This window comes from Vicugna pacos, chromosome 32, assembly GCF_048564905.1.
Source record: "Vicugna pacos chromosome 32, VicPac4, whole genome shotgun sequence".
Lineage (NCBI taxonomy): Eukaryota > Metazoa > Chordata > Mammalia > Artiodactyla > Camelidae > Vicugna > Vicugna pacos.
In genome coordinates, this window is record NC_133018.1 from 4200647 (window position 1) to 4214407 (window position 13761).

Genomic DNA, 13761 nt, shown 5'->3' on the forward strand with positions numbered 1-13761 from the left:
TTGGTTTCCCTGTGGTCACTGCCATTCGAGACAGACACGGATACCTTCCCACACTTCCCTCCTGCTAAGGGACAAACCTGTGTGCAATGGCTTCCTGGAAAAGGTGCATTCGATCCCAGTATGTTTCTGGTTCAAAACCTGAAATGAAACAAATAATAAATGCCAAGTTGTGATCCCAAGGTCTGCAGTCTCCCCAGGCCAGGCCTTCTGGGTCCTTCACTCCTCTTGGCAACTCTCCCCGCTTGGAGCCTGAGCTCTGCTTTTCCGCAGCACCCGCCTTCAGAAGGACCAGCCCCACCCCCAAGGAGGACCATCCTAAGAGGGTCTAGAAAGGGTGTGAACATGAGTCCCCAGTGACCAGCGTGAGCTCCCAGAACCTGATATTGGACACCCTTTCTGTGCCCAAAGCAGAAAAGAACATGATGCTAAAGTTCAACCAAAGGAAAAGCTTTAAATGCATGCTATTTGCTTCTAAGGAGGAAAAAAAAAAAGACCAGTCTTCCATTTGAGGAGTGGGGAAATTGAAACAAATAAATATAAAAATGATTTCGGGAAAAGTGATCAGCAGACAAGTGCCCACCCCCGCCGCCGCCTTCCCGCTCCAGCTGTGAGGATGGCCAAGGGTGTGGGGGGGCGGAGCACGCTGAGGCGGCTGTCACGCAGCAGAGGCGATGGTCCAGGCTGCTCTTGGGATGCAGGTGCTGCTGGTTGGAGCAGCAACCACATAAGACCTCGTCCCAGACACCAGGGGTGCCTGCAGGGCTTTGTTGCTCTTTCCATATTTGGAATTTTACATCTAGGATAGATTTGAGGATTCTGGGTAACCGAAGAGTAGAAAAAAGACTTTGGCTTTCACAGGAACACACAGACCTGGCGCATACTTGTCGGTTTTTAAGATTTTGAATTCTCTGTTATCAAAAGGGGAGATGACAGGGAGAGAAGTGGCACAGAAGCAAAAAAAATCGATTTTTAGACTCAAGTCCTTATTCCTTTAAACTAGGACTCCTTTCCCTCAGCCGTAACCATGGCAACCAACAAGGATGCTGGTCTCGAGGGCTGGGTTACAACTGACAGAGAAAGCCATCGGCTCACACAAAAACATCCCTCAGGGCAGGCCCCCTGAGCACCCCGTGCTGTTACAGTGGAGGGGGAAAACACGGGAAGGGTCTTTGGATGGTGTGGGTGGAGACCCCCCCCACCCCATCCTCTCATATTAAAAACAGCAGGATGAGGCGGTGCCTGGCTTAAAGCCGTCAGATACAACATAATCACCTGGCATTTCAGGACTGCAAAAAATCCCCTCTTCCAGGGGCTCTGGGGGCTCGCCTGGAACCCCAAGTCTCATTTAAAACACTGTGTCTCTACCAAGACATCTTCTAAGCAAACAAAGAACATCCGGATGGGAACTTCAGGACAAAGGCTGTTTGCACCTCAGAGGCCAGTTCCCTGCCACCACCCGTGGCACAGACTCACAAGAACAGGGGAAGAACGTATCGTCTTTGCCATAAAAGCTTTCTCCTCCACACTGATAATTTCTGTTCCCAAGAAACTGAAGGGCCCCGACATACCAGCAGTAACACTGGCCTTCGTTATACAAAGATCCCCTGTGTGCTCACGAGAAACTCTGTATAAGCTAATTACACGCTCATCGCAATGAGCGCTTGGTGATAAAAGGTTTGTGCTGAGTGAAGGCACCTGCCCTCGGAGTCTGGGGGACAAGGATGGAGCATCTCCCTGTGAGCTCCCGTTCCCAGGGTCTCCGTGAGCTGGCGAGGTGGCTCTAGCTGCCCCCATTTTAGGAATAAGGCCTTTGAGGCTCAGAGAAATTGAGCAACTTGTCCAGGGTTGCCCAGCCACTGAGTGCATGACCAGGATGAAAACTCTGGCCCTTGTCCAAAGGCCCCCTCCTTTTGCTGGCCTGCGAACAGCTGGCCTCGCCAGACCCCAGGGGAGGCGACCCGGGGGGAGGGTCTGCCTCATGGGAGGGGCCCTCGGGAGAGGGGGGTGTCTCTTACTGTCGAACAGGTGCTCACTGCCTTCCTTGAGGAGGCAGCTGATGTTGAGTGGGATGAAGAGCTGGGCCCGGAGCGGGTCGCCGTACAGGTAACTGGGCAGCGCGAAGGGACCCTCCAGAACCGGCACCAGCAAAAAGCCACAGGAGGTGGCCTTTCGATGCCAACCTTGGACCTGGGGGAAAGCACAGGACACAGAGCATCACCTCCAAGCTCGTGGCGACAAGAGAAAATACTTCCTGTGGAAGAAAAACCCCAGGCACCAGTCAGTGTATTGACTGGCTCGTTCACCTATTAACATCCACTGGCCCCAGGCCCCCCACCAGGCAGGAAGCAGCGCGGTGGATGCTCGAGGAACCGTGAGTTCACAGCCAGCCCCACTTCACAGTCCAGGCTTCTGCAGCCTCGGGGTCCTCTTGGGAGGAAGAGCCTGGAGAGAGCTATTTCCTGCCTCTTCTGGTTCTATAGGACGGTGGAGGAAGGTCACGGGAGGTAGGCTAAGCCCTTCTAATTTTGTCCTTTATCAAAAATGTATTAGGTCCAAAGTATCAAATAGGAAAAGTATCCACTCAGGCTGGCAAGCGGGACACGACGTGGGTGCAGGATGACGGTGGTGGCCTCTGGCCAAAGTGACAAGCGCTGACTTGGCGGAACGACCGTGCTCTCCACAAAGCCCCCAAAGCTGTCCGTCCAAAGACTGTCTGTCTGTCCGATACTGACCGGAACAAAAGCCACTGGGGCATAAAGACAAACCTCCCCATCAGTGGCATTTCTTTAGGGAACCGTGGCCATTTTCTAGGTCTTAGGATACTTTTTAAAGCATAAAACTGATGTGTATACATGTTAAAAGGCTGAGGCACGCAGCTCTGGCACGCAGGTGAATGCAGATGAGATTTATGTCAAATAGCATTTCAAAAAAAAATTTGGGCCACACCTTGACTTACACAAATATGACTGTGTTAAAAATGGAAGGTGACTACTACTCAGCTTTTCTCCCAGGAACCTCACAACAAAACCAAAACCAAAGCACCAAGGTTTCTGCTTGATCAAGTAATCTCCAAGCCTCATGTAATATTTACCTTAATGAAATGTGACTTATCACAAATGTGGACGCTGTCTTAAAATAAGTAACCTACACCAGAGACTCCTAAAACCTGAACCAAATCACAATAAAGAGATTAGCAGCTCTCAGTGGGTTTTATGTGAATTGATGTGAAAAGTATGTTTTTCAAAGATAGTTGCTGGACCCCTCTGAGGAAATACTCTTCTTCTGCCAAACTGTCACTTGTGTGTGTGGATGCTGTGGCGTGTTGTTCTGAGACACAATCAGCTGGTGGGGCTCCCAAGGAGGAGGCCAGCGCCTGAGTCAGAAGGTTAGTTCTGGTTGGAGGGAGTGGACATCCCAGTGTCAAATAGCTGGGGAAGAGCGGGTGTCCCCTGGGAGTTGAGCAGGATGGGCATCTGGACATCTTTTTTGAGTTGGAACCTTAAAAAAGTACCCTGGATGAGAACAGGTGAGAAGGAGAAAGAGACACACTTTTCACTCTAGACCAGTGATTCCCAACTGGGGCAAAGCTCCCCCTCCCTGGGGACATTAGCGATAGCTGCAGACATTTTTGGTTGTCACAGGAGGGTGTACTACTGGCATTTGGGGTAGAGGCCAGAGACGTTGCTGATCATCCCACAGTGCACAGGCCAGCACCCCCACGACAGGGAACCCTTGGCCCTACGTGTCACCAGCGCCAAGGCTTAGAAACCCTGATCTGTCCCCCTTTCGACTGTTAGAATTTTTTACTATGTTTAATTTTTTGGAAGAGGCTATTCCAGTAATCCAGATGAAAGGTAACAGGAGCCTAAACAAATGTAAAAAGTGACATGATTCTCCAGCGAGCACACGCCGCGCCATCTGCCGGGCGAGGCCAGCCCCGGCCACGCGTCTGGGGTCTCACCATCTCGAAGAGCACAGCGGCAGTCACCGCCATCCAGTGCAGCTTGATCTCAAAGGCCGCGTTCAGCGAGAAGTTGCCGTGGTAGTAGCAGCTGCACCACTCCAGGCGGTCCGTGCGGTTGTTCACGTCGACGTCCAGGGTCACGGTCCTCTGCTCCGGGACGGTGGCCGCTACATGGGCCCAGGGGAGGCCCCAGGAAAGGGGAAGGAAGGAGTGGGAACAAACAACTGAGCGTCCAGACCTGAAACTGTAGAATCACCTAACAGGAAACTGCAGATTCCAGAAGCTCCCGGGACATTGTCAAGCCCGGGGGTCAGCAAACGTTTTCTATAAAGGTCCAGGTAGTGAGTGTTTCAGGTTTGGCAGGCCATCAGGTCGCTGTTCCAACTACTCACCTCTGCTGTTACGGTGCAGAAGCAAGTGTCACCTAAATAAATGGGCTCAGCCGTGTTCCAGTAAATAAATATTTACTTAATATAATAATAAAATAACTTCACTTACAAAGGCAGATGGGTTTCTAGGGCAGTGAAACTGCTCTGTGTGATAGTCTAATGGTGGGTACCTATCATTGTATATCTGCCAAAACCCGTAAAACGTACAACACCAAGAGTGAACTCTAAGGGAAAAACACTGGACTTTGGGTGATAATGGTATGTCAGTGCAGGGCCATTGACTGTAACAAATTCCCACTCCAGTGGGGACGCTGACAGTAAGGGAGGCTGGTTGGGGTGGAGCTGGCAGGCGAGCAGGAAGGTTATGGAAACTCTACTTTCTGCTCAACTTTGCTGTGAACTTAAAAGTGCTCTAAGAATACACTGCGTTATAAAACAAACACAGAAATGAACAGGTAGGAGGCCAGGTTTGGTTGGTTAAGTCAACCCCTCATTTACAGATGAGGAAACAGTAGCTCATGGAGGGGAAATGTCTGGGCCAAGATCTTAGTCAGAACCTCAGCCAGGCTGAACCCCAGCTTTTCCGACTCCAGCAACCCCCGAAGGGACACCATGGGGCAAGCGGCCCAGATCACGAAGAGGAGGTCTTGCCATTTCGGTTTCAACCTAGGGAGGCAATAGTTCTAAATCTTTTCTCAAGAAATGAAACCTCACCAGGAAGGCCAATGCCTTCCCGTTGACCGTGTGCTGCCCGGGAAGCTGGGTCAGTATCAAACTAGCTTCTCCATCTGGGCTCCTGCTCAGAAATCCTACTCAACCAAGACAGGGCTGTGGTAGAGATGGCTCAGACAGTCAAGTTCCTGACCAGACAGAAGGCCTGAAACAGGCTCAGAAGTAAAGATCAGGACTCTGCTCCGCTGGCCCGGCACTGCCAGACCTGGGGCTTCTAGAAACTATTATCAGCACCCCCTTCCCCGCTGGCCCCCTGAACCCAGTGGCACTTCTTTATCTGAAGCAGTCAGCTTGGTTCTGGGATCTGCAGGTAGAAGCCCCGAGTGGCTTTTACCACCGACAAGGATAAGATGGCTCCTGAGTCAGCAATGCTAATGAACTTGAGCTGGGAGGCCGTGGGGCTGTGGCGAGGAGGCTGAGTGGCTCCCCCAGCAGACGGATGTTCAGCTGCAAGGTACACAGCTTGTCATCCTCTAGAAACTGGAACATGCAAAGTGGGAAACGCTCTTGACTTGGAGTGGGAAGACCCAGCCCCTGAGGACGCCGCTCCACCTCTCCTGGGGTGGCGCCCGTCCAGCTGCTTCACAGAGGGTGGTGAGGTTGGGCGAAACGTGGATGAGAAGGGGTCTCGGACTCCCCCTCCTGCCTTCTGCTCTGTGCACCCTCGCTGTAACTCCCCTACGCTCCTCCTAGTCCTGTTACCCTTCTTTCCCAGTTAAGCCACGAGCTTGCCAATGCACGATCTGAGGTCTGCCCAAGACTCCCACGGACGCTGCCTAGCTGCTAAAACATAAGTGCTAAAAGGCTCATCAAAATGAATTTCTGTCCCTGCCTTGTGTTCCTGATTCGTGACACTGCCCAACAACCCTTTACAGAACAGCCCAAATCAAAGGGAGGCTTTGCTCTCTGGTCTTGGACAGTATGTTCCTCTGCAGGTGAAAAATCCGGTCGCAAAAGAAAGGGCACCCGATAAACACCAGCAGGGACCTCACGCATCTCTCATCTTGCATCTGGCACATCAGGTTCAGAGCAGCTGGCCCGGGGAAGCCAGAGGAAGTGCGCTGTGCAGCCCGGTGGTCATGGGCTTAAGATACCACTGGCTTTGAATCGGTGTTGGGGGGGGGGAGATTTCACAGAGCTACAGAAAACGTCCCAGCAGCAGGGATTGGACCAAGGCACTCTACAGCCCCCTCTGAGCCTGAGATCCAGTGGGCCGTCAGGACAGGGCTGAGAAGTAACAGGCGTGCGAATGGCTCCAGGGATGCGGTGCTGTTTATCTCAGGGTCTCAGAGGCCCCTGAGCTTCATGGCTCAGTGACACAGGGTGACATGGGCAGGGAGGTGGGAGCCACCACGGGCCAACCCAGACGGGATCACGTGCCCAAGTCGGGCATTTCAAAACAGCTTTTGCCGACTGAGAACTAGAAATGTTTAAAGAGGAACACATCAAAATGCATGAACAAAAAGAAGGGAACAGGTCATAAATGACACAGAGGACTCCCTCCCACTATAAATCAGGTTAGTTCTTTTCTTTTTCTGAGAAAAAGCCTCCATGCTGAAGATAGACCAATTTAAGGACAACCCATCTTTCTTACGTAAGTAAAGGACACAGTAAAAGTCTATATTCTAACCTGAAAAATTGCTAGGAAGAAAGATCGGGTATCCTAACACAAAAGTCGGGGATGTTACTGGAGAGAAGTGGCTGTAATAATGCCACGTCAGGTTAATAAGGAAAAGAAACCCACATCCTGGGGCGGGTGGGTGGGAAAGGATGCTGCTGGGGTAACATTCCACTACAACAAGCATGGGAACCACTGAAAAGCTAAGAAGAGGATGCCTGCACACACTAAATATTCTGCCTAGTTTCAGAATTACGGACCTCCTGACGCCCATTCACAGACTCCGGGGCAAGAACGCCCCCAGCTTAATAAACCACCTGCTGGGGACAGACATCTCTTCACCGCTACTCTTCCTCTTTTTTGGAGGTATTTTTTCCATATGCTGTTCCTTTTTAACCATGATTTTTGGAAGTTACTAAGAACCAAAGCTAAACTGAACTTCCTCTTTAGGGGTCCTAGGATGCTACAGTTGGCGGGAAAGCCTCAGGCAGGAACAAAACCAGCTCACATCTGCTGTATCCTGAGCCTCGTGGGAAAAGTGGCTTGACCCACATGGCCAGTGGAAGCCAGCACGGAAGCCCACGGTGCCAAGACAGGTGACAGCCATGGTGGCTCCAACCCTGGCTCCCGCGGCATCGCCCCCTGACCCCCGCCCCTGGCCCCAGCTGCTCGGGCACCTACCTAAGAGCGCAGCTGCCTGGCTCCGTCCCCCAAAGCTGCGGCTGAAGGAGCTGTGTCTGCTGGCGTAGGAGGCCGGCCGGCTGGGCAGCCAGGGCAGCAGGAAGGCGGGGATCTCGGAGTGCAGGAGCTCTTCGGCCACAAAGGCCACCTCGAACCACTTGCGCTGGAAGCTGGCGAAGTCATCCACGGCTGTGGTGTGCCAGGTGGTGGGCTGCTGCATGGCCACTGGGGGAAGCAGTAGGAAGGGGGCCCTCAGCACAAGCACCCATGCTCTCACTGATTCACACACCGCACGGGTGAGTCTGAAAACATGATGCCAAGTAAAAGAAGCCAGACACGAAAGGCCTTGTGCCTGATGCCACTTCAAGGAAACGTCCAGAACAGGACAATCTTTAGAGACAGGAAGCGGATGGGTGGTGGCCAGGGCCTGGGGGAGGAGGAGTCTGGGAGGGAGGCCAGTGAGCATGGGGTTTCCTTTAGGGGTGATGGAGAGGGTCTGGAACTAGACAGAGGTGATATTTGCACAACACTGTGAATGCACTAAATGCCACCGAACTGTTTGCTTTAAAATGGTTCATTGTGGAGGGGAGGGTAGAGCTCAGTGGTAGAGCACGTACTTAGCACGCACGAGGTCCTGGGTTCAATCCCTGGTACCTCCATTAAAAATAAATAAATAAATGAAACCTCATTACCACCCCCTCCAAATAAGACAAAATGAACCAAAATAAATAAATAAAATGGTTCATTTTGTTATGTGACTCTTACTTCAATTAAAAAATACTTTATCCTCAGTTTCAGACTTCTAATTTCAGAGCACATGACGGTACCTGGGTTTTTTCACCCTGAAGGTAAAATGGGCGTCTACTGATCACACCCAGAATTTGAGGGAAGAGGAGGTGATGGACACACTAGTCGCCATGAGGGAAAAAATCTAGACAGGTCCACCCCCGACACATCCTGGGATCAGAGAGCGGGGGAGGAGCACGAGCCACTTCACCTGAGGTCTGCTCCTGCAGCCCAGAGGCCAGGAAGCCCTTTGTCCGCAGGATGGGAGGCCCTACCAGCCCAGGACCCCGTGTGCTCTGGGGTGGACAGGAGATGCTGGTCGGAACCCTGTGCCTGCAACTCTGACCATGCTGGAAGCTGCTCCCCTCTTGGGAAGTATTTTATTCATTAAAAACCAAAATACTTGAAATATATCTTGGAAAGCTTGCTAGGACCTGATAGTTGTCCCAGGGGAAGAGGCAGAGTCTAAAGGCCCAGCAAGTACAGAGCACTCTAAGTTAGACCAGAGCCTGTCATATCACACTCAGAACCACTGCACTGGGTGGGGGACGGTGTAATTAAAAGCAGCCACCAGCAAAGGAGCCATGGGAACTTCCTCACAATTGCCCTTGGCCTCTTTCAGGTTTACCTTCCATTCATACGGCACTCACCAGGAACACACTGCGGCTTTAAGAAACCCTCGTCACTCCGGGGATGCTCAAAGTAAGTAACATGCTCAAGGAGGCTGACAGATCCGTCACCTCAGGGGACAGAGTCACACAAGGACCTGGAGAAGCCCCGTCATCTGAAAGAGTGCATCGCCAGGACACACCTGCCCCTGGGGACAAGAGTGCTGGCCTCACCTCGCTCAGGCTCTTTGTCCATCACTATCTTGTAGAAATAGAAGCCGTAGATGAAAGTCCGCCAGACTTCGCCGGAGGCGTGTGTGATGAGCTGGTCTTCCAGCATTTTCTAGGAAAGACAAGGAGACAGACATTACTGCGAAGGGACATCTTAGGGGGCAGCCCTCAGACCCCACCCTCCACGCCCAGCAGCCATGACACTGGCACTGAATTAAATGTTGTGTCTGCTCTAAATTACATTATAAAATGCAAGTGCATATTATGATGTCAGCAGGTATTCCAAACATACAGAAAAGCATAAAGAAAATCCAGGTAATACCATCAGCCAACTTCTATTAATTTAACATTTTGCTACACTGACTTCAGATCTTTTTGCTTAAAAAATAAGTCTCTATGGACTCTCCCTTGCCTCATGCCTCTTCTCTCTCCAGAAATAAGCGGTGAGAGTAATATAATTCTCATGCACGCTTTTAATAATTTTATTATACAGACTCGTATGGGTAAAGACTATGAGGCATTTTCACAGGATAAAGGGCATAATACTATTAGCATTTTGTAAACTGCATTTTCACTCAATATCACGCTTCTGACATTTATCCCCGGTGATGCATGTACCCCCTGCTCATTTGTTCTAACTGTTGGAGTGGCGTTCCATCGTGTGAACAGGAAATACAATTCCCAGGGAGAGGGGAGGATAAAGAAATCAGGCAAAGGCCACACAAAACTGCCTCTCGAGACCCTCAAGGAGAGAACTGAGGTTCACATGCGTGTTCACATCAGTTCCTGATTTCACATTTCAGTGATGACAGCCCTGCTGGTCAGTGCCCGGTGCTGATTCCAGGGGGGCCCTCGTGTGGACAGGATGGTATGAGCCCACCTCTTCCATTCCCCTCCTCTCAAGTTTAACTCCAGTTCTGAATAGTGTCATGAAACTCAGCGATTTAAAAAGCAATTGCTAGGGGAAGGGGATAGCTCAAGTGGTAGACTGCTTGCCTTGCATCCATGAGGTCCTGGGTTCAAACCCCACCACTTCCTCTAAAAATAAATAAACCTAGTTACCTCCCCCACCAAAATAAAATAATAAAGTAATACAATAATAAATAAAACAAAGCTATTTTTACAAAACTAAAAAAAAAAAAGCAACTGCTAAGTGCCTACCGTGTGCCAAGCAACATGCTGGGCACTGGTGACATGGAAACAAAGTCACTAAGAGGTGGCCCTGTCCTCGGGGAGCTGGTTGAGGTGGGGGACAAATGAGAGGTAGACTGAGCTTTGCTCTGTGGTGCCAAGTGCTCTGACAGGAAGCACGGGGCGCCAGGGGGTCCCGGCGGCAGAGCCCTGACTCCAGCCTCTGGTCCCGAGTGAGCAGGAGTTGAACAGGGAAAACAGGAGCTCAAGTTCAGGGGGAGCGCATTCCCCGGGACTCTTCCACAGAGATTCCCCTGAGCTTCACAAGTAAATATTCTGCCAAATGTTTAAGTCAAGGTGTAGTAGGGTCTTAACAACCAAGACCTGCTCCCTGATTCATCGATTCCAAACGGGCCTTGCAATGGTTAAAAACAGGCCCTCAGCCCAACCTGCAGATCTGGTTCCTTGAAAGCGCCCTGCTTTCCTGGGACCCCAGGGTCTCACCTGCATGATGTCAATGGCCATGGCCTGGGTCTGGACCCCCTCCACGTTGTTCACCAGCCAGTGCACCACCTCCGCACTGATAAAGCAGCAGGGCGAGAGCCCCTTCTGTTCAGGGAGCAGCTGAACTCCTGTCCTGGGTTCCCAGGCAGCGGGCAGGCAGCAGGGCGTGTATGCACATGGTGGCAACAGGCAGACAGAGAAGATTAAAAAAGGGAGCCCCCCTCTGATAAAAGTGTTTACTATCCTAAGTGAGGACCCCCACAGTGCAATTTCTCTATGTAAATCCTAGACCCAGAGAAATCCCCGGGGTAGGACAAAAGGAGGTGTTATGGGGGAAAAAGAAGAAAGGCGAAGACCATGGACCTGACCGGCAGAGAAGACCCACACCTGTCAGGTGTTATACTAGGTAACTGACATCACTGTTCCATTTAATTCTCACAGTGAGCCTGTGACTCAGCCACTATCACCCTGCTTTGCAAATGAGGTAATGGAGGCTCAGAGAGTTCAAGTAACTTGCCCAAGTTCTCACAGCTGTGAGCACTAGGTGTCAATCCACCAAACCACTATGCCTGAGCACACCCCTGGCTCGGGCCACGGGCTCCTCCCCCGCTTCCTGAGACCAGCCACTCACGAGGGGTGCTTCATGGCCTCCAAGATCTCCACCAGGGTGGAGGACGACGTCAAGGAGCTGGCCGCCAGCTGCTGAGAGCTGTGACAGAGGAAAGCAAGAGGGTCAGGACTGTTAGGAACTCTGCCCTCCTTACAGAGCCAGGATGAAATGGACACTGAAGGCGTTCAGCCAAATTCTGGACAGCTACATCCTGGGGGTTCCTACTTCCAAAGTCTATGTGTTTAAAAAAAAAAGGAACTCAAAGTGGTTTTGTGTCCAAACTTGCTTCCTTTTCATATTCTGTGTCAGGCCCGACCACTTCCCAGGAATCTCCCCAGACTGCTCTGGGCCTTTTACACGTAGCAGCATTTAATCTGACCCGAGAGCAGTGTTACATGGTCGGAGCACAGGGGACAGAATCCCAGTATCACTACCACCAGTGGGAGGGCCTCTGGTTTTTCTTGGCCTCAGTTTCCCCATCTCAAAACTGGGGACCACACTATTCCTGTCTTCCAGGGTTACTGAGCACAGGACCCAGACCCACAAAGTCCAAAATGGTTAACGATACAGAACGTAGTAACTGTAACATCCCCCCTCTGTAACTTGGAGACGTAAAAGGAGCTGGTGAAGATCAAAGAGCCGGGACGTGTCAGGCTCCACGTTAGAGTCCAGGTCGGCCTGCTCCAGAGTCCAGACCTTTCCATCACCTGCTGCTCGAGTCCTTCCTCAACGGTACGACGATCCCTTAACCAAGCTGAACACGGGGCAACTGAACCCAGATCACTGGGCATGGGACGCACCTGTCACATCAAACCTGGGGCTTATCCGGAAGCTCCTCACCTCCTTAAACCTCTCCTGCTCCTCAGTTCCAGCCTCCTTCTCCAACCTGGTGGGTCTAGGACCCCCTGGAGCATTTCAGAATCTCAGGGTGAAAAAACGCTTTTAAAGACCCTGGAAGTGACCCTCCTTTTAATGCCCAAGTTCCCGTGATAAGTCTGGACAGAGGCTGCCCCACTGTGTGACCATGTTCAGGGGCAGAGACTGCGGTTCCCTGAGGCAGGACCACAGAGAGCTCTTTCTCATGAAATGGGACGTGTTCACTGTCATTTTTGGTCATTGGTCCCGACTCCTGTCATTTTTGGCCTTTTCATCTCCAGCCTAAGCATTCCCAGTTCCTCTTTTCTTCCAAAAGCAGAAGAGAACCTGCCCCTCTACCCTCATAAGCAATGAGGGAGCAGAGACATGCCCACTTACCCTGTGCCCTGGGCAGTGGAGCTGAAGTGTCAGCTGGGCTTGGCAGGGACGTGGGCCCGGGGAGATGACAGAGACCCGACGAGCCCCGGCCTGCTGCTGTCTCTGAACCAACCGTCCCTACCAGCCAGTATGGATGAAACTCAGGTAAAATCAGCACAGAACACGTGACGCGCGAAGGAAACTGAGTGGCCGCAGCCAGGGACCAGCCAGGTGACCTGCCCCAGGGGAACTTCTGCCCTCAGGTGAAAGGTCCAAAGTCACGTTTCTCATACCATTTAGCTGAGGACTGCTTGGTCAGTGTGGGGAGGGACCAAGAACAGACTGGGCAGAATTCTGATAAAGCAAACACTGCCGGGAAGGAAATAAAGTTTTCTCAGATTTGACAGAGGCATTAAAAGCTGGGCACTTCCTCCAGCAAATGAGGTCCAAGCAGCTTCTTTCTCCCCTGGATACTCAGGAACAAGAAAAGAGCCACGTTTGGGCACAATTATCAACTCATTTGCTGTTCGTTTGTTTTCTCAGGCGGCATATACTGACTGCAACTAACACGGGCAAGGCATCAGGCCCCAGGCTGTCCTGGGCAGCGGGACAGGTTTGCTCCAGGCCCCTTTCCCTGATCCCATTCTGCACAGGGCCTGAGGCTTTTCTGTGCCTCTGTGGGAATCTCTCAGCCATCCTGTGAGGATCATTAGCCCCGTCAAAGGTGCTGGGGAGGACTCACTGGTCTGGGGTCCCAGACGTAACTTGTGGCTGAGTCAGAACTTGGGCCCAGACTCCACACCCCCAGCCTCTGCAGCTTTTGAGGTCAGACCATGCCCCCTGCCTAGGCACTCGAGTCTAGCCCTTCTGAGTCTCACCTGCTGTCACTGGAGATTGCAGAGGGGAAGCCCTGTTCCCCTGAGCCCTGGGAGTTCCCAAAGGTCTGGCTGTTGCCTCTGTCCACGGACTGGCCTGTGCTTACCCCCAAACTGGTGCCGTCCAACACCGGGGCGGCCGTCTGGTCCAGAGACACCTGTAGGAGATCGGAAAGTTAACATTAAATTAAAAAAAAATTTTTAAGACTCTTTGCATGCATGGTCCTTCCCGTCCCTCTGTCAATTCCAATCCCTGCCGGCTCCTGGCAGAAGAGCTAGAGGGGTCGAGGAACCGCCCCCTGCACCCCCAGCCCCGCCCTGCGTGCCACCTTCCACCAGAGCAGGGCAAGTCTTGAGCCCCAAACCAAGGCCGACAAGAGGCTGTCATGCACCCAACTT

General features: G+C 51.9%; 1 protein-coding gene across 1 annotated transcript in view; it reads right to left on the reverse strand.

Annotated features, from left to right (window-relative positions):
• Positions 1–13761, reverse strand: part of DEPDC5 (DEP domain containing 5, GATOR1 subcomplex subunit) — a 77992-nt gene that overhangs the window by 2863 nt on the left and 61368 nt on the right. The window contains exons 34-41 of the mRNA XM_006218025.4: positions 13366–13520; positions 11276–11353; positions 10645–10777; positions 9013–9121; positions 7385–7609; positions 3962–4131; positions 2016–2187; positions 78–138 (exon numbers count right to left, since the gene is read on the reverse strand). Of these exons, the coding sequence (XP_006218087.1) occupies positions 78–138; positions 2016–2187; positions 3962–4131; positions 7385–7609; positions 9013–9121; positions 10645–10777; positions 11276–11353; positions 13366–13520 (1103 nt within the window). The remainder of the gene's footprint in view (positions 1–77; positions 139–2015; positions 2188–3961; positions 4132–7384; positions 7610–9012; positions 9122–10644; positions 10778–11275; positions 11354–13365; positions 13521–13761) is intronic.